This window comes from Haliotis asinina, chromosome 3 (assembly GCF_037392515.1).
Source record: "Haliotis asinina isolate JCU_RB_2024 chromosome 3, JCU_Hal_asi_v2, whole genome shotgun sequence".
NCBI lineage: Eukaryota > Metazoa > Mollusca > Gastropoda > Lepetellida > Haliotidae > Haliotis > Haliotis asinina.
Window position 1 is genome coordinate 60465117 of NC_090282.1, and position 21432 is coordinate 60486548.

General features: G+C 37.5%; 1 protein-coding gene across 3 annotated transcripts in view; it reads left to right on the forward strand.

Annotated features, from left to right (window-relative positions):
* The window catches only part of LOC137278255 (semaphorin-2A-like), a 328809-nt gene extending 308240 nt beyond the window's left edge, over window positions 1-20569 (forward strand). For all 3 annotated transcript variants that reach the window (XM_067810479.1, XM_067810478.1, XM_067810480.1), the window contains 16 exons: window positions 9468-9516; window positions 10636-10704; window positions 11106-11216; window positions 11578-11671; window positions 12220-12381; window positions 12640-12761; window positions 13364-13472; window positions 13604-13658; window positions 13836-13983; window positions 14444-14636; window positions 15063-15190; window positions 15472-15626; window positions 16088-16167; window positions 16375-16617; window positions 17407-17495; window positions 17666-20569. In XM_067810479.1, coding sequence (XP_067666580.1) covers window positions 9468-9516; window positions 10636-10704; window positions 11106-11216; window positions 11578-11671; window positions 12220-12381; window positions 12640-12761; window positions 13364-13472; window positions 13604-13658; window positions 13836-13983; window positions 14444-14636; window positions 15063-15190; window positions 15472-15626; window positions 16088-16167; window positions 16375-16617; window positions 17407-17495; window positions 17666-17731 — 1873 coding nt within the window. In that variant the 3' untranslated portion in view covers window positions 17732-20569. The remainder of the gene's footprint in view (window positions 1-9467; window positions 9517-10635; window positions 10705-11105; window positions 11217-11577; window positions 11672-12219; window positions 12382-12639; window positions 12762-13363; window positions 13473-13603; window positions 13659-13835; window positions 13984-14443; window positions 14637-15062; window positions 15191-15471; window positions 15627-16087; window positions 16168-16374; window positions 16618-17406; window positions 17496-17665) is intronic.
* Window positions 20570-21432: the final 863 nt, after the last annotated feature.

The following is a 21432-nucleotide window of genomic DNA, read 5'->3' on the forward strand; positions in this document are numbered from 1 at the left end:
TACTGTGAAACTTTTTCCATTTTACAACACAAAGTGGTCTGAAGCAACTTTATGAATATTGTCATCCAAATACTCAAGGAGCTTATTTTCTTCCCCAAACTTTCCAAATCCATTATTTTTCCTTCAGTTTTTGCTATGTATACTCTCATGAAGCAGGCTAATACTTTTAAATGACAAGAGATTCTCAAACAGCACAAGTGTGTTTACCTTTTTCGTAAGTGAATATTCGTAACATTTTAGAGTATTGACTTCATGCTTCCTCCATATATTTTATAACAGACATGTCACTGACACCTGCTATTATGCCTCACCTGTTTGTAGTGGCTGCTTATACCTGCAGGTGTGGACAAGTAGTGTATGGCAGGATGCAGGTGTGCACAAGTAGGGTATTACTGGATGCAGGTGTGCTACATGTAGGGTTTGACAGCATAGAAGTCTCACATATGGTATAACAGCACTGTGACAATTTTTGAAGATGAATTTTTAGTATTTACAGCATAGCCTTAACTTCCTGTTTTCGTAAAAAGAAGTTATCACCATGTATGAATCAATTGAATTAAAGCTATAAAGATTACAACTCCCACTGTTCTACACAGTGCAGATTGTTTCTATGCTCGGAGCTGTTTGGATTCAGGTGCTTTATCAAATTTATTTGACATTTATTACCTTGATAGTGAGCCGTTTTTCAAGCAGGAGTCTGCTCAATGTACACCAGTATCTGTTAGTGTGTCGGTATGGTGGGAATGTTTGTAGATATTATTCTGCATATTGATTTTTCAGCAATTCCATAGGTCATGATTTCATTACTTTAAAATCCATATTGAATTGTGTTTAAATACATATATGGGTGGAGAATAATAAAACAAACACTGTAGAAAATCCTGTTTTTCACATTTGTTGCTGTTGCTGTGGACTGTTGCTGTTGTGATTGTAAGGCTTGGTCTCTGATACAGTTTATTGTTGAAACTCACTAATGGCCATTCCGGATTCTAATTTGCCACTGTTTTTACAACCTTGAGAAATCTGATGGCTTCCTGAAACTTAGCATGCTGTTAAGGGATCGCATAATGTCTTTCACCATGTGTATAGCTAGGAAGCAGAGACAATCGGATCAGACAATGTGTCTCCAGTAGTATTTCCAACAATCTGTCATTAAAATTCTCCTCCTTTAGGAGAAATGACAAAGTAGGGAATTTTTTCTTCATTCTGCTTCAGCTGCAGACTCTCATTAAAAAAATGGTTTCAAATGTGAAATATTGTTTCAGAAATTTAATACTATTTTAATTGATTTGAAAAATGGTTTAAGGGCATTACTGGGTGTCTTTTCCTTTGGCTTAATTGGCTTAAACAGCTGAGATAGTCGTGTCATGTGAGATAGATTAAGCTGTCTTTACTATGAATTGTATCTGCAGAGTGTCAGTGTCTTTGTGCTTGAATTGATGATTTCCGGATGTTAATCCATTCTTCTAAAGGGTTGCTGCTTGCTGTGGAGAGTTGCATCCCTTATAGCCAAGGCAGGATCTGCTCATGGCCCTGATTATGATTCATTTGCTATTTGCAACATTTTTATCAAACTGATACATCACATTGACTGGCTTTACTACTAGTTTTCCATTTACAGCTTACATTAAGCTCACTCACTCACTCACTCACTCACTCACTCACTCAGTGTAGCCAGGAGCATGTATTGTAACCTGCTGGGAAATTGTTTGAAAGGTTGATGTTGATCTTGCCAACTTCATACAACAAACAGTAGGGCCTATTGTTCCCATTTATGTTTCAAATCAAATACACCTGACAAAATGACAGATTTTATTAATATGGCAGAAAATATTGCATATACTTTGATGCTCTGGAGCTCTAAATGTAATGCATTTACTGAAAATGTGCTACTGAAAGGTCTTTAATTTTATATTACTTTGCACGGTTTACTTTGTATTCATATTGTTGGAAAAAAACTAAAATTTGAAAGTCAGTTTTATAACAATCCCATTTTGCAAATATTTCAAATGTTTTAACATTTTTGTATAGCTGCACATGTGAAAGTTGACATAATACACATGTGTCATCAAGTTTTGATGTAGTTAGGGTGAGTGAACACATCACAGATATCATTCCCACCATAAAAATAAGTATTTCAACTGAATCGAAGGAAGTGCAAGTGTTACTTAATACCTCAAATATGAGGGGAGGTATTAGCCTGATAGTGATTATGTTGAATTGCACATTTTCATTCCCAGCATATATTTCTATATGTAATTCTAATTTCCAGTATCATGACCGATTTAATTGCTCGATAGATAACATTTTCTTTCTTATCATACCTATATTCTAATCATTATGGGGTTTAAAATATTTCATTTGATATTCAGGTTTATTTAATTCATATGTAATTTCAGTTTTATGTATCAGCACTCTTACATGAATGTTATGTTTCAATTAAAACATATGCAGTAAGCTGTTTATCACATGTTGATTTTCTCATAAACAGATCTGCAAAAGATTAATTCCAGTTTGGATAGGATTAGAAAATATCTTGAGAACTTATTAAACTTTTAAAGTAACAGTTGTATTATTTTTGTTTCTATGTGGCTGTATATTTAATACACATCAAGTAAGAAATATGTTTGCTTGAAGTGATGGACACACAGTACAGGTGAGATGTGTTAGGGAGCACATTCAGAGTTCTAGCCTCCTCTAGATCAGATTAAGATCCTTGGTCTGACAACATCATGAGTGAGTGAGTTTAGTTTTATACTGCTTTTAGCAATATTCCAGCAGTATGATGGTTCGGGACACATTGTACCCATTTGAGGGAATAGAACCAGGGCCTTTGCCATGACAAGTGAACACTTTAACCACTAGACTACCCCCATCATCCCTATAGCATCATAAGCATGTCCTTACATTTGTTTAACCTGTAGCACTTTTTGTCTTGCTGTTATGATCAGCTGCAGTATGTAGCTGCAATAGGTAGCTTTATACTAAACTCTTTAACCCAAATCAACCATTTGTTTAAACCACAACACTATGGATTCTTCCTCATTCAATTAATAGAATTTTGGTCCTTTTTCAAATCTTACCATTAGGATGATTGTAGCTCACAAACTATATTTGTGAATCATGGTGCTAAGATTGCTCTGTAAATGCTTCTTTATTAGATTTAAAACCAACCTACCAACCCAAATTCATATGTTTTTAACCAAACATGTATATTGCTCAATTGTTTTCAACATGCAGAATTCTGTTCCTCGCTGGCACTGCTGATTTGAATAAACTAATATTCCTGCTGTGGCACATTTGAAAAATAATTGGATGAAAATCAAATAGATAACTCATTTAGGGCCTAGTTTCAGCAGACGAGAGACCATTTGTCGAAACTAAAGCTCAGAGTTATCTCATTTGTGTGTCATCAGGGATTAGATGGATAATTATGTCCTCATGAAACAAAGGATGAACTGCAGTTCTGCCTTATATTACCATTTGTTCCAGCATTATACAGATGTTTTTACTTTTTCATTGGCCCTCAATTTTATTCTGTTCTATTTTAGCCTGTACATGATTTATAACTCCTTTAGGCTCTGTGTTATTTGTAGGCCTGAGATTGTTGCTGAATCAGCACAATAGAAGTTAGCAGCTGAATTGGGTCCATTTTAAGGGTTGCTTTTAGAAACTGTCTGCTGTCCTTCCGTTTGTGGGGTCTGAGTTGTTTGAAAATAAATAACATTTTTTTGCCAATCTGTCACTGTAATCACACAAGGGAAAAAGATAACATTTTGACAAAGTATTTTTTTCTCATTAAAGCATTTGACAACCCAGCTGCCTTTGGATATGAAGCATGTCAGGTGGAAGGTTCAGCAGTCGGTAGTTGTGAAACGTGCTGTTCACATCATGGTGCTTAGAAACAAGAATAAGACATGGTGGTTTCATACAAACTGGCAAATGTGATGAGTTTGGTCGCTGTACTGTTTGATGAGTGTTGTTTCTTTTTGTCAGCTAGATTTAAGCAGCTGCTTAAGTTATGAGTTTGTTGTTTTTTTTCAAACGAGTGATCATCTTGCCTTTGGTCACTATTTTGTATGTCACCATGATTGAAAAAACACATGCTCTTGATATAGTCAGAATGGTACAATTGTCTCTGCTCTTAGGAGCTATTTCATAACTGAAAGTTTCCTTATACATTGACCTATATTTGACTTTATGTATAACTATTTTCACATGACGCCCCATAGCCACCCAGAGTATCACTGCCATGCCAGTTGGAGAAGGAAATATTAGTGTGCACTTGGCATTATTCCTTTCGACCACAAAGATGTCTGAATGAAAAGGTCAATGATACCATTCTGTTCTATGGAACTCCTGGGAAGAACAATCCAAGAGGCTCCTTGATGGGACTAGTGTCTCCTCAACCAGTTGTAATGGGACTTGACAGCATTGTACTTTGTGGAGGTCTTCTGTTCCAGTAGACACATGGTCCTGAGCGACTCTTGATGTCAGGTCAGGGGTCTCTTGAGGATAGTGATTGGCTATAAATCTTGTGTCATATCCCACTCGCCTTCTGATGTATCTGGGCCACCTGGTGGAGATGATGTGGAGGCTTTCTAGTCATGTTATGCTCTGGTATGTATCTGGTATATGGATGAGAAAAAGAGATGTCAGGGAGAAAAAACTGCATCATACACTTGCTGTACCTTTAGTTTACAGGTTCACATGCCGTGATGTTCAACATGTGCAGGGATGTAACGTTTGTTATGTATAGGATAGGATTTAAGTTTCTCAGTAACATACAGATTCTTGTACTTTTGTAGGTTTGAGTCTCATCTGGGTTTTGAACCCACACTCTCAGAGTCAGACGCCTAATCGCCAGCATACTATCAGCCATCTAACCCACCCAACCACTGCAGCTTCCACAAAATGGAAGTCAGACAAGTTATAGTCTAGACCACAGATTTTATGTACCTGTCTGACTTTGTGTGTTACATTTGACCACTCTCAGTTGTGTATTCATTTGCAGTTATTCAGTGATGATAAAGCAGCTCAAAATACCCCATTTACTCAAACTCAAGATTCAATGACTTATACTCTAGAACTTCAACCCTGCCGACAAAGACAAGTGACCAGTGGAGTAGCTCATTGGTTGAAGTGTTAACTCATCACACCTAAGCCCAGGTTCATTTTTTTCACCTGGTTGTGCCTGCATGGTTTGCATCTGTGTTCTTCTCCTGTACCGTATGAAGCTCAGTAACAGCAAGGTACCGTGTTACCATGATCATCCAGCGGCATTTTTATAAAGACATTGGAGTAGGAGCTTGGTGTGGTCACTTCCTCCCCTATAGCTACAGACAAGGCAGTATTTGTGTTTACAGCTCAACCAAATACAACGTGTCTTCCAGACTACACAGACAAGAAATGTCATAGGGCAAGGTGGCAACATTTGTGTTGCTTTGTAAACTGGAGGTTCTCTTGGGTTCTTGGTATACAACATAATCCTTGACCTTGGGCAGTCTGCCTGAACGTTTCCCAAGATGAACATTGTTAGATAGAGTTATAACTCCATCATGTTGCACAGAATGTAAGACTCTTCCCATATTGGGATTATTGCAAATGTCTGGAGGTAAAGAGCAAAGCCCTGACATATAATGCGAAATATTAAGATCAGATTATTCTTAAAGGTCAGATGTGGTGTTTAATAGTCATGTTATTCAGCATTGCACATTTGTGGTCTGAGTTCCTCTACAACAGAGGAAATTGCCTTGAGCTTGTGATGTGTTTTCAGTTCTGTGTGCTGATGTCTTGTAATATTGGATTCGGATCCATATTAAGTTTCATCTCATCTCTTCAAATTTTTGTGATATCCTTGTTATTTGGTTACCTTGTGTAATATAGCCATGCCGGGATGTGAAGACAAATATATTGTATATCACCTAGAGATTAACACAGACAGACTTGTGTTATACATGTGATATATGATGCTATTGACAATCTTTGTTGATGTCTTCTTCTTCTTAAATAAACATCCTTGTATTATGTATTATTGCTTACAAGGTGCTTTGGTGGTGGGGGGTAGGGGGAGCTTATTGCCTAGATGTTAAGCACTGACTTACCCAGGGACGAACATTTTCCATGAAGCCACAGAGCTCCATGTATTTGATGGCGTTAGTGTCATTCATGTTATATATTATGTTGTTTAAGTTTACATTACCCCAGAGATGCCTAGCCCATGTTCATCTTTTTTCACACATATCCAATCTCATCGCTGTTTATCACACCTAAGATTCGGGCTGGTTCCCCCGCAGGTACATTGTGTAAAGCTCATTTGTTGTGTTCCCCACTGTGATATTGCTGGAATATTGCTAAAAGTGGCATGAAACCATACTCACTACAAGATATTGTGGCATGTCATCCACCCACTTGCACTAACCCTATGCTCTCCAGTTTCACCTGTGTTGTTCTCACATGTCAAACATATATACATATATATGAAATAGTGTTCAACTCTGTATAATTCTGAACTCACTCTCTTGGTAGGACATGTACATTTAGTACCCTGTCTTTGTCCTGTGATCTTACTGAATTGTAAAATACTTATGAAGTATTTGTTGAAGTGATGAAAAAATTATGAAAGTCTTTTTGTGCCTATTCTGCATCATTTTAAATTCGTTTTTCACCTTGTCTATAGCAACTGAGTGGCATTATGGTATGGGGGTCCATGATGGAGGTAGTGAATAGCAAAAATTCTTGTCCTGGTGAGGAATTCTTGAGCCAATGTTTGGTCACGGAACTGAAGGGAAATTGTGCATTTTGGCATAATCCATTTTCTGCTTTACTGCTAACAGTAACAGAGGAGGTTGGGGTTGAGTTGGGTTTTACAGACCTTCATCGTCAATTTACAAAAACATCTTTCTGTTATCGGCTGATCATGGCTGCCACTCAGAGCTCGTGAAGAGAAATAACAAGTTGGCTGATGATGGTGATCTTCTGAAATTATGCATGTTAAAAAGTATAGGTCAACTGAAAAAGGAAAAGAGAACTGTTTTTATTGCTCTGTCATTCTGTTTGCTTTTTGAAGGCAGTTGTTGGTTATAGAGGTTCTCAGAAGTAGGAAGAACTCTACTCTCCTGTGTTTGTTGTTGGCAAAAGGTTTATAGTTTGTAATCTTGGTGTCATTGATTTTTACATGTACGAAGTAATTTGAAGACATCTAGAGGTGTTAAATGGGGCACAAAAATGTTATTGTTAACTTATTAGGAGACAATAACAAGATGTTGATGATTTATTTCAGGATTAAGCACTCCCACTTTAACATATTATTTCCTAGGAATGGGGATTATTTTGCTACCTAAAAGAAGTATTTTAGGAAAATATTTTTTTGAAAGTAATATTTTCTTTCTGGGTCCATTGTGTAAGTAGTCCACAGTTACTTCCCTTGTGTTCCCTAGAAGTCTGTGATTTATCAGGTAATGATAGTACAAAGACAGATCCAAGTAAATTGTCTGGTTTCTACCATCTCAACCAGTTCTACAGAAGCTTGGCAAACACCTGACTGCAAGTCCTTGTCTGGTTTCACTCTAAACTTCAACCACAGAAAATTTGTCATGTAATGGCATGGAGCCATGAAGTACACTGCGAGGTAACTTAATTGGTTCTTCATTTGGCTGATATTTCTTTTCCTGATTGATAAATTTGGAATCGTTTAATCTTAGAACAGCTTTTTCAAACATTCATAACGATTATTCAACCCCTTCTAAACAGTACCCACTAACCACCTGATGATGAAAAGGTTAAATGTGTGAAGCCATTTTTGGACTCCCCTGCTGTGATATCGGTGGTGTTTTCCTGGAAGCAGTGTGATACCAGTTTACTCTGCAATTTGTGAACTAGTTCAGTATGTCGTGACATGAACGATAAAGGAAGTAACATATTTCCTATCACAAACAGTAGCAACTTATATTGTGCTCTGTACACCAGCAGGCTGTTCTGAATTATTCATTAACTGCAGATCTGTTTCTGAAAATAATCACATTGCATGAGCTTGTATAATAAGGTGAAAGATACCACCAATAACTTAATGCAAGAATGGTGGAAATCATCCAAAAATCAAACAGAAACATTTTTTTATGGAAGTTGTGAGTTTTTGCACTCGAGAGAAAATATGGTTGACGTTGAGCTATAGGTTTATCACAACAAACATACATGTATGTACGGAGAGACCATTCGACGATCATCATACACTGCATTTAACATGTATATTCAGCTGCTCATGGAAGTGGTACAACATGCATGGAGCTCTCCGCATGTTCGTGATATCATGTGATTTCCGCCTTGTATTTCTGATGATAACAGCAAGACATGGTTGTTTTGTTGTCAAAATAGATGGAGATGGGTGTACATGGGATATCGTATTGTTACAAATGTGGAACATTTGGATGTTTATGTAACACTAGTTGATGTTTTTACAGAGAATTGAGAAATTTTTTTGCAAAACATTTTTTGGTCGATTTGTTTTCTGTCTAAGTCTTTTACATGGAAAGATATGTTGAAATGATTTTGCCGTGGTTATGTGGTAATGTCATTTACAAGAACTTGTGATTGTAACATATTTTGACTAACCTGCATTTTTATCATATTCAGATATTGTCTGATTTTTTCATTGGCTGTCTCTCACTCAGAATCCTTCTGTAATGAAAACATTGTGTTCCAGCAGACTATCTGTCGCATTTAGCTCAGCTATAAATCATTGCTTAGAATAACAAAATGTTCTGGGGATGAAAAATCATTTCAGGATCTGTGAGGTAAAAGCAAGAGCAGAGAAAGCAATTCATGAGTAAATATGTGAATGTAGTAGGAGATATTGTATGGATATTGTGTCATGGGATCCTCATATGTTATGCATTTAAGAAGTTTGGAGAGTTTCCTGTTACGAGTTCTGTCAGAGTGCCCTCCCCTTAATGACAGTTTAACATGAAAATCAATAGCCAACATAATTTCACCCCTGGCTGAATATAAAAATGAGAATTTGTGAAAAAAAAAAACGGGGAATGAAGAAGAGAAGACTGTTTTCTCGAAGGGAAATGTGTTGTCTGTCATTAGTTTGGGAGTTTTTAGTCCAATGTCCAGGAATTGTGAATTGCGCTAATTTTGTCTGATTTCCCAGAGCAGTTATTCAAGCATAATAATCAATGTGAAATGTCGTCTTGTCAACACAAAGTGAAATTAATTGCCGTTGGAAGACATTTACAAGAAAATTACTGAAGTTTTTGATTGATTGAAAAACTTCCCTGTGACGTTAGGGGAAAGATTTGAAGCATCAATATCATTTGTAATTCTCATCACTCCATTTATCTAGACTTGTCATTACAGTTAAAAGTGTTATTGATGTTACGTGATATATCTTTCAAATAATCTTTGAGGTTTGAAATGGTTTATCATTCACCTGAAACTAATTATTTTATTCTTTTTTTTTACAGGAATCGGATTTATGGGCTTAGTCTTACCAATGTCACAGACCGAGCAAGCGTAAGTATATGTTATAAAGTAATTTTCACTGAATTCAGCCAGCACACAAGGTCAGCACTTAATGAGACTGAATTACCTCCCCTTGCCATGACTGGATCCATACGTCTTTGTTCAAATACCACATTTGTCTGATGGTGTTGTGTGATGTCTTCAGATTTCAAGTAATTACAAATGAGACTTCAAAGGATTAATAGTCTACTAAAGAAAAACTGCTGTGATCTGAGAAGTAGTCAGTTTTAAAGAAGGAAAAGGTAGCTCAGTGCTTACTGTGGTTACCTGGTTTACTGACCAGGGTTCTATTCCCAAAGGGGATGATAGGGTAGCCTCATGGTTAAAGCATTTGCTAGTCACCTCCAAAGACCCAGGTTTGATTTTCCACAGGTACATTGTGTCCCCCATCGTGATATTGATGGAATAAAACAGTGGAAAACTCACCACTAACCTCCATTCCCAAAATGGTTTCAAGAGCAGAAAAGGGTCATAAGATTCAATTTTCTAAGATGCTCCAGTGGAAGATCAAATGCACCAACAGTACTTTATCAAATGATAATGTGCACTTTTTGCATTATTTCACTGTGCCAGACTACTCTGCCCCTGCCCCTAGTCTAGTCTGGAATGTCACTTGACTTCCAGATGTACTGATCTAAACTCATGTTGGTAGTAGATATGTGAAGTTAGAGAAGAAATTTCACCCAAACATAAACCATCATCAAACTGTTTATAATTTTTTCTCAGGTAACATTTGTTTTAACATAGGGGCCAGACACGTAGTAAAACAGTGCTTCAGTTAGCCATGATCGAGCATTCTTAATTCAAGTCACAGGCATTGTCATTTGTTTTCTGCCTTAGATTAATCGAAATTATACCAAGGAAGAATTATATTTGGCAACTTAGAAAAGAAATACAGTTGGCTGTACCACCATGTATATGTATTCACTATACATGGTGGTAGAGCAAACTGTGTTTCTTAAACAATGTCATCACTATGTGTAACCCATCTCATTGTGTGTCACTGTATCTCAGCAGCATCCTTGGAGCTGATGATTTCACATGACCATGATTCGATTCAACATAAAACACAAAGATGACAATGTTTTACTTATTTGACTTTTTCTGTAGGTACGGAAAAAGGACCTGTCTCCAAACCGTGCTGATGTTGGCAGATGTAAGATACAGGGCAAAAAGGAGGTAGGTTGTTTTATGATTATTCTCTCCATGATAATACAGTACATCCATGATAACAAATTGCATCACATTTCTATATGATCCCTCAACTGAAAACACTAGGAAATGTTTGAATGTAGCCCAGCAGATAAAGTGTTAGCTCATCACACTGAAGACAAGGTTCTATACCCATATTAGTACAACGTATAATCACATTCCCTTTTCTCTCAAATTGGTGGAATGCAACTAGATAAACTCACAGAAGTTTATTTCCTGGAGTCTTTAGCTACAGAAAACCAATGATCGGTGTTTTCAGTCACTTCACAACACCTGACCACCAGGTGGGAGCAGGTACACATAGAGTACACATACTTCTGTCTTCTCAACACAGTCACATCTTTTCATATTCTGTTGTTTCTCTGCAGCTTCCTGACTGTCAGAACCACATTCGCTTCATCGCCCGCAACACCAGCAACTCCAACACACTGTACGTGTGCGGCACTGGTTCCTACAACCCTACCAGCTACCAACTCAGTGTAAGTGTTCTCACCTCCCAGCAAGGATGTGACCTCCATTAGACCCATTATGGGTTAGAAATTGTCTTTTGGAAAAAAATGCATTTAAGAACTAGTAAGAGGGATGTACTTCTTGAGAATATTTTTTTACAAAAGTGAAGAACTATTTGAAAGTAGTTACATTAGATTTTTTCAATCCCCTGCCATTATTGATTTTGGGGAAAATATATGCAGACCTCTTTTTTATAGTACGATGATGCTGTGTCTTCAGAATATGGAACCAGGCATGAGAATAAAAGTGGTCATGGGTTGATGTTATGTGTTCTCTGCACAGTTAGTTTCATGGAAGTTAATGTGCCGGGTTTTTTTTGTAACTCGACAGGTCCCAGTCAATGACTTCCTGGTTTTGTCGCATTCGTCTGGAATTGGGATGTGTCCATATGACCCTTTTGATAATGCAACAGCTTTGTTTGTTGGTAAGTACAATTTGATAAATAGAAGTATATATCTGAATGGGATTTTGAATATCAGCAAGTCAGTCTGCATGAAATTGATGAGTTAGTGTGTATCTGCTGAAGACAGGGGAACTTAAACAGATAACCAGGGTAGACAACTCTCAGTAGGAACTGGCTGACAGTGTACCAGTTTACCCTAGCAGTGGTCATACTGGTGTATCATCTCCAGTCAGATTCCTGATTGGAGTGCATGCCACCAGTACCTCAGTATGAGGTAGACATGGTAGACTTGGTTGATGAACCTGCTCATGAACCTTTGATGTGATTTCACATAGTTATTGATCATCTCAATGCAGCTGTAAAACTGCTGATGTTGGTGTAAAACAAAATGCATACAACCCATCACATACCCACTTACATACTGCACATGCTTAGCCATGCAGGTTGCTATGTGTAATTGAGTTAGTGTAGTCCGAGAGTCCAGCTTACTTCCTGTTCAAGGTCTATCTGTTGTTTATGAGTGCTGTTGTTCTACAAAGCTGACTTTGTTCTACCTTGTGTGGTTTCAGAGGAATCCAACCCTGGTGACATTCCAGGCCAGTACTCAGGGACAGTCACAGACTTCATCAAAGCTGACCCTTTACTGTTCCGGCCTGACCTCTACTACAGGAATGGCACCATGGCTGTGCGCTATGTCAGGACACAGAGGAATGACCCTAAGTGGCTTAATGGTAAAATACATGATTGTGTATTAGCAAAATAACGTTTGCAATATGCAGTTGATGTAATGAAAGCTAAAGTATTTGACAGTGATTGATAGTGATTGTACATGCAGATCCTATTTTCTGCATACTTAAGTAAATTTACTCACGGTATCTCTATTTTTGTTGTCATGGATACAGGGGAGATAACATTGTTAGAATTATCTGAAATGAAGTGTGACTTCTGATGTCTATCACTGACAAGATTGACATGATTCTGTGTTTCAGAGCCCCAGTTTGTTGGGTCCTTCGATGTAGGCAACCAAGTTTACTTCTTCTTCCGGGAGGTTGCGCTTGAGTACACCAACTGTGGCAAGAAGATCTACTCCAGGGTGGCCAAAGTCTGCAAGGTAAGACCTGAAACTGTGCGGAACACTGGCTGTGTATGATCTGAACTATTTGTGACATCGTATTTTCCTGAGTGAGGTCAAGTCAGTTGTTAATGGATATATGTCTAACTTGGTGTGCAGTTAGAGATAGGCTGCCATGTTTCTGTCTTTGCCCTGTGTGGCATCATGGTTATGCTGATCACATTTACAATCCAGGGCCGCGTTTCACAAAACTCTCATAAGCCTAAGATCTCGTAACTTTTCTCGTAGCATCCGTAGCTCCTGTGTTTCCGTATAGGAGGCACAATGGCTACAACAAAACTTACGAGATCTTAGGCTTACGAGAGTTTTGTGAAACGCGGCCCAGGCTGATCTGCATGACCTGTGAAGGTTGCGTTAGACCTAGGCTTCAGCAACCCATGCTTGTGGTAAAAGGCAACTAACAAGATCTGGTGGTCAGGCCTACATCTTAGTTGCGTGGATCGATATTCATGTCCATCGTTGGATCCAGGCTTGATAATTTACAACCTGGCAGTTATGTATTATACAACAAATTCACCCACCAATCCACCCACCCACATAAGGTTGAGGTAAGGATGCTCATTCTCTGACTTTGTTTACAGAACGACAGGGGAGGGAAGGGTGTGCTCAACCACGTGTGGACTTCCTATCTGAAGGCTCGACTGAACTGCTCCATCCCAGGAGAATACCCATACTATTTTGATGAAATACGTGAGTAACAGTCACAACTCCAACTTTGTTGTTGTCAGTGGGACAAAGTAAAGCTTTACATCATGAGGCGAGACATATCATTTGGTTTGGTGAGATTTTATGGAATATATGAATCATTGTTTTTGTTACAGAGGATGTGTATTCTGTTGATGGGCAGACATTTTACGGACTCTTCACAACAAATGTGTAAGTTGAATTCCAGTATGAATCATAAATTTTTACTGAATACCATCATTCAGAAAAGATTGTCTCAAGTGCTGATGTCTAAATAAAAAATGTATCAAACTGTATCAGGTAGTGTTGTCCTTTTTTGCGAGGAATTTCATTGTAGGAAGTTTGTTGAAATTCAGTTTGCTTCTCCAGAAATGGCCTGACTGCATCTGCCATCTGTGCATTTACTGTGCACCAAATTGAACGAGCTTTCAACGGCCCATTCAAGGACCAGACCAACACCAAGTCTAACTGGCTTCCAGTACCTGAGGTGGATGTTCCAGATCCCAGGCCAGGAAATGTAAGTACAGTGTACAGGGCAGACATTGCAGGACAGTTTGTCTGCTGGCACTCGGTCAGTATTTAACAGGTTTAACTCGAATCAGTCTGCTAGTGATTCACAGGTAGTTTTTTAAAGATGATTAAAGTTTGTATTGTGTATGTCCTTGATAAAACGTATGCTAAGATGTTGATAAAGTGTTAAATAACCAACCCATATTTTTTTAACAAGATGTAACAGATTCAGTTTTTGTGGTAGGGTCTGCTGTGTGTAGGCAAATGGCCATGTGAACCATGCAGTAACTGAGTGGATCCCAATGCTGCAGTCAGTTGACAGTCACCTTATATACATGCTCAGTTGAAATTGTGATCACCTGTCACCTGTTTCACATTTTAATTTACTACAAAATTTGTTTCCAACAACATGATCCCACGCATCCCAAAACATATCACAAGACCTAAAGCCTTTCTCTCATTTGCAGTGTTCTGTGGATGACACCCGCAGCCTCCCTGACACAGTCATCAACTTCATCAAGTCTCATCCCCTGATGGACCAGGCTGTGACACATCAATATGGCCGCCCCATCTTCTACAAGGGCAACTGTCTGATGCAGAGACTAGCTGTGGCTTCCAATGTGTCTGGCCATGGGGAGCTGGTCTTCTACACTGCCAGTAGTAAGTTCATTCTCACACCCTCTGTTGTCTGCCATTACACAATATTGTAAAAGGAAATAAGATATCAATAAATACAATGGACAAGGAGGTTAGCTGTCATGAATATTTTGGGTGATGTTTGCTCATTCTTCAATATGAACTAATGTCTCCCAAGATATTCATGATCTCAAACATTTTTGTTTTTTGTTTTATTGACTTGATAAACATAAACTGATAAGATTTTAAGTTAGTTTTTTTTAAAAGTATGTTCATATACAAGGCCTAGACAGATCTAGAAACACTTGTGTACACAAATGGCCTGAACAGTGTGTTATCAAAATGGAACATGTAGGACAAAATCCTTCCTTTGCCATTTTGAAAATGAGGTGAAGTATTTGTGCCATGTGTTGTCAGTTGTTCCTTTCAGTGTTTTTCTGGCTGTTTCAGACACTGGCCTGGTGTACAAGATATTTGCCTGGCCATCTGAGTCAACGCACAAAGCTCCCCACAGCATCCTGTCTACTATATTTAAACCATTCAATACTGTTAGACCTGTGTGGAGTATGAAGCTTCATGTAAGTATAGTACAAGAATGGATCATTGCTTATTAAGTCTGCATTATTCCCACAGTACTTATCACATTAAGGATGTACATCAGTGTTTGTATTGAGAGGTGTATGTGATGTATACATCACGCTTACTTTCTAACTAACACTGGTTAATAAAGAAATTAGACATTGCAGGAAAAGTTTGTATTCACCCTGCTGACTGCACATAATTACCAACGATACCTATGAGCAAATTTCCAGTGGACAGTGTGTAAGAGCTGTGCAATAACCAGTCCTTTTCCACACAGGGCAAGTACGTGTACCTGGGCACAGATGTCTCAGTGACGCAGCTGAGGATCGAGATCTGTTCCAAGTACTTGAAGGTGGACCAGTGTCTGTACGACCCATACTGTGGGTGGGACCGCGATGCAGGAACATGTCGCAGCATCAACACCTACAGAAAGTCAGTACCTCATTCCAGATTCAGAATGTTTTATATAGCCTTACTATTACATTCACAATCTTGTTACAGAGTCACAGATGCTGAGAGTGGTCAAGTGGGCGAGGATATCACTAATCACCCTCCAAGGATGCACTCGTTATTCTGTTATGAGTTCAAATCCCAGATTTCCCACAATGATGTCTCCAAGGTCTGAAAGGATCTTACCCATCTAAAGTGGGATCCAGTATGTTATGGGATGATAAGATTAAAGGGTGTGTGGACCCCACTTCTGGATCCTCAGGTTCCTGTGATTGTGGGTCTATCCAGCTGGTTTTGTACATCATACAAGTCACATATATCACTTTACTTACATCATCCATATTAAGTTCACAGCTGTGACATGGCAGACATACTGTAGATAGCAGCAAGACATTCACTTCACTGATAGTATTTATAATTTCATGTTTGTTCCTTGTTTACAGATTGGTCACATACAGACATATTGATCGTACCATGGCCTGGGAGGCTGCCATTGAAGATGCACTCGGACAGCCATTGTATAGTAAGTTGTGTAGTTGTTGTAGTCTCATGATTAACATGAACATAAGCAAATGCAGAGAGGGGCACAGGGGTGTGGAACCCCCCACCCTTTCCCCTTTTTTGCTGAAATTTTGTTAAATGTCCTTTGACAGTGAATCTTTAGTTAATATTACAAATTTCAGCAAAACTTCAGCATTAATATACTAATACTTTAACTTTTCCTTTTCAGATTCTAAAAGTATATGGAAGGCTTCCGGCAGTTCGTTAACATTACGTGTGGAGTATAAATTAAATATTCAAGGTTTAGTCACATGGACAAAGAATGGTTCAAATGTACAAAGTGATCGCCATATTCTAGCCCACGATAATTCCTTAGTCATCCCTGACTTGACAGCTGCTGATCAAGGTGTTTACCGAGCAGCAGACGCAAAGAATAGACTTGTAGCTGAATACGCAGTGTCCGTAGATACCAGTAAGTAACAATGTCAAACATTCATCTCAACATTAATTTATTTGTTTCTATTGTTATTTAACGCCTTCTCTCAGCAATACTTAAAATGTATGATGGTGGTGAACATAAACTCTATGGCATCAATGTGTAAATAATCTAGCCTGGGCAGACAATCCAGTGCTCAACAGCATGAGCAATGATCTACTCAAATATGATGCTATCACATGTGTCACGTCATTAATGAAACTGTATAAATACGAGGAACACGCATGTTCCTAGATACAGCCCATAATGATTGTTACTCATGGATGGTTTTCCTCTTATTATTAAAACATCCCAGCACTTAGACAGCGTATACAGTGGCTATATCTGACTTGTCTGAAGTGGATACCCTGTAGAATGTGTGGTTTTAGTGGATAGATGATTATGCCAGTGCTGATAGAAAATATGTAAGAAAGACAGTTATGAAACATATCAGGAGAATTGTCAAGCAGAGAAAGCATGTGCATTTTTCTTCACAAACGCTGCCAAGAAGCAAGATAAGACAGATGTGGGATTCAATGGCCACAATGTCTCTGTCACCACCAAGGAGTATCTACTCTCAGCTTTGATCTGGATGTATTAGTGCACATGTACCTGTGCATGGATCATTTTGCTGACCAAACTGATAAATCTCAAGTCAGTAACTGGTACTTTACTTATGATCAAATGCAGGCAATGGTATGATAATGCTGATATTTATTAACATGTTGGTGGTAACCATGGTAACAGTAGAATAGGAAAAAAATTACATCTTGTTTTGTTTTTCAGCTAAAGAAGAAATAGAACAAAGATGGATAAGAAAGTTTGACGAATGGTGTCATGAATTTGAAAAATATCAGAATGATATCAGGATATGGGTATGTATTGACCAAGAAATGAATTCAACAATAAATATGTGTTCTAATTATCATCAAATGTACAGGTATAATTCTGATATTCTGGAGAATATGTATGCTATAAATTCATCAAATAAATTAATTTCTTATATTTTCTAAAACTTCTAACAATATTATATTTTTCTTTGCAGGAAAATAAGTGCAGTTCGTGTTGTCAAAGTCCTGGGAATGCAATATCTCAGTTTGGTGGCAAATAACAATAGCTGTGGTAACATCCTGACAATTAATAACCCTGTTTGTTCACACAGTGAACATACTGCCTTAGTGCTTGATGCGCTGTCCTGTGATATGAAACGTGTTCGGGCATTCCCCACCCAGCAGTGTGTATTAGAACACAGAACACCATCGACACACTCACCATGTGTTTTTCTGGGAAATGGATGAGAATATGCACAAATGGCAATTCATATGACAGAGAATTATGTGCTTGTGCAAACAATGGACACAGGTTGGATTTGTGTTTTAAAAAATATTTTTAGTTGCGCAGTACACGAAATACGAGAATGAGTGTATGATGTTTTGTTTAATTTTTATTTAGAGAATGTAATGATGGATCTGATGGGATTGTGTTTCTGTTTGTTGTTTGATTTCAAACTCCAAGCTTCAGTCATGCAGGATTGTGGATAGAATGATTACAGGGTTTTGGAACAAACTGTTTATAGTGTTTTTCTTCTAAACTCTGAGAAATGAAGTCAAGAAAAAACATGTTGGAAGTCCTCATGAGGGCTTAATCATGAATTGATGGTGAACTGGCAGCATGGAATTGAAACGATTATATTAAGTGGCAGAAACTTGGACAAGTTTATTTGGAGTGAAAATACATTTGTCATCTACAAGCAATAACTCTCCTAGTGTTGAAGAATGGTTTAACTTTTCTACAAAGATCTGAATTTGAAGTATTTTTTTATTTACTGATTTAATCACATCAGGAAAGAACTGTGCATATTTCTAGAAGTTTCACAGAGGGCAAGATAAATGGTGACACAATATATTGCTGGAACAAACTGCCATGTGAGCACTTTTTGCACAGACATCCTTTCTTGATTATTCATGGTGCATCCTGTGTGCATTGATGTGAAATGAACATGCTTTGTGACTGACACGTTGTCAGTTGTGTTTCAAAGAGAAACACTGCATACTAAACTGGTTCTCTCACATCTGCTTCAAGACTTATAAATCAAATAGTAGACCAAACATCAAACCCAGTTTGCAAATATGCACCAACAATGCTATGAGAACTCTTGCCAGAGGAACAGTCCATGTGAAATAGATGTATTTTGTGTCTACACTTCGTCACACGTCCCGGACACATAGTGTCCATGAAAAGGTTCACAATGCATAGAAATACGAAGAGGAATAGTCAGACCTTCTGAGATGAAAGAACAGTTGATTCTATGTACAGTCTTGATGAATTGCTTCCGACAGCATTTTGCAATGCATCATGTGTAATATATTTGTGCACAGACTTCAAAATGAGAGGTTTGTGAACTTTCGGTTACCATAATATGTAAACATTATGACCGAACTTTCACCATTGGTTCTGTACAGATTCCTAGATTTTTTTTCATGAAATGCATTTCTCTGGCAGTTACATCTCATAAAAGGACCATGTTGGTCCTGCCTGTCATTGAGGTGTTTATAGTGATTAATTTATTGATGGACTACAAGCAATTGATGGAGAGAGTGTATTCCTTGTGGTAAACAGCCGGATGCCTGTTATTGTTTGTGTATCTTGTGTACAGATATCATTGCGCACAACCCATATACTTAGAGGAGTCAAATGCCCATCCATCAAAACCTGTGAAATTAGTCCTTAAACTAATGTACTGTCTTCAAGAAAATATTCATGTACCTGTAATTAAACGTTTACTTTATTGTGTAACAGCTCAGATGGTATAGTATTGTTGTAAAAATTATGTTTTGGATAGAGAAAAAATGGCATTTTATGGGTGCTTCTTTTAGTTATGAAAACGATTTGGGTTATGAAATCATCCTTTTTAATAATGTTGATGATAACACATTGTAGTAGTATATAACATCATCCTTTTTGTTATTTCAGTAAAAAGTATTCTGTGTATTATTTTAGGGTATAATTTCATCAGGGAATGATGGGAAGGTCATGTGATCATTGTATCGCATCTCGCCCTGACTCTGCAGAAACAGGGCTAGCTCATACCTCAGTGTTCAAGTCATTGTCACTACTTGCCTTGGTGCAACTACAGACAGCTTGTACATGCATTGTCAGCCATAGATGGTGCTTGATGCACAGGGAGCATGCTGCACATTTCACCTGTGCTCCTAACAATTGCATACATTATGACAACAGGCGAGACTTTAGTTCAAGGTCAGGATATTGGTTAGCTTGTAGTCTACAGAACATTATTTGTTGGAAGATATATGTATCATGTTAGGCTGCACTTGAAAATATTTAGATTATCTTGTGTTTACATCAGATTTCCATGTTCATTCATCATGCATGCTGCTTAGCAATGTTGATACACATATTGTCATCAAGAATGCAATGTCCTTTGAAAGATAGCATTTCATTTCTTGTTTCCTCTCATACAGTAATGTCATGATCCAGTGTATCCAAATCTGTAATCATCACAAACTGAATCATATGTACTTCTCACATCAAAGTAATAGTCTTGAAAGTACTGAAATTATCAGGATTGTGGTGGTAAATGAATATCTTCCAAAGGTGTACACTTTACATTGCAACGTGTAATACTGGCATAATATGAACTGTTATATGCCGTCCATGGACTGTCTGTGATGCAGTACATGTACAAGCTGTCTCTATGTAAACATGTAGATAAACATTTTGTAATGTAATATATGAATGCTGATCTTTGTATAATGTTGATGAGTTTTGTGTCACACCCTTGATGTGTGTCTGAGTTTAATGTTTGAAATGACTGGGTGGATGTGCAAAGTTTATATAGAAAAATATATATTTTAGTTTATACAAAAGAGCGGACACTGAAGTGGCAACACAAGAAATAATTATAAATAAATCAAAAAGCTAAAAAAAATTTGGATTCAATCATTGGATTTTGAAAAAACTTTTGGGTTGTTTCGTCAATATCCAGTTGATGCCCAAACAATACTTCCTGCAAAGTCCCTCGGAATCAGCAATATGAATCTTGGTCATATCACAGTAGTTCCTGGTTGTACACTTGGGTTTATCCAGATATTATCAAAATTGAGCATTTTGCTTTTTGTATGGAGCAACACAAGTTCCCAATCATGCGATTAATACATTTGACAAATATTCAGGATTTTAAAAGAAATGTGTACTTTTATTTCAGCATGTCATTGTAAATTTGAAAATTACCAGACCTCTGTGATGCACATCTTGAAAAGGTTTTGTCTTCTATTTCAACTATTAAGATTATAGACTGATATACCCGAACCTTCATTATGGAGTCAAATACAAAATTAGAGTTCTGTAGATTAATTTCAGGGAAGAATTTGAATTTGTATTCTTCTTTTAAAAATACTTTCCATGTTCAGTCTGCAAAGTGAATGTTTTTTTTCTGAATCTGATGTATATTACAGTTTGGTAAAGAGAAATCGGTAAACAAAAATATATTAAAATAAGAGGCCTATGGAGAAAAGATATTATTTCTCTGATGTATATTTTGTTCGTGTATTGAATGAAATGATCATTTGAGCTGCAAGTTACCTGAAGAGGGTAGTGTATTTTAGTTGATGTATTTAAGATGCAAGAATGATGTAGATACATGTGTACAGTGAGTCACCCGAGACAGATGATGTTATTGTAAAGTCTGTACATTGGTTGGTCAAATGTCGAAAGGCTGCAAAAAATAAATTTACATGAATTTACTATGTATGACTTCTCATTTTCTCTTGATGCTGTTTTAAATCAAGATGT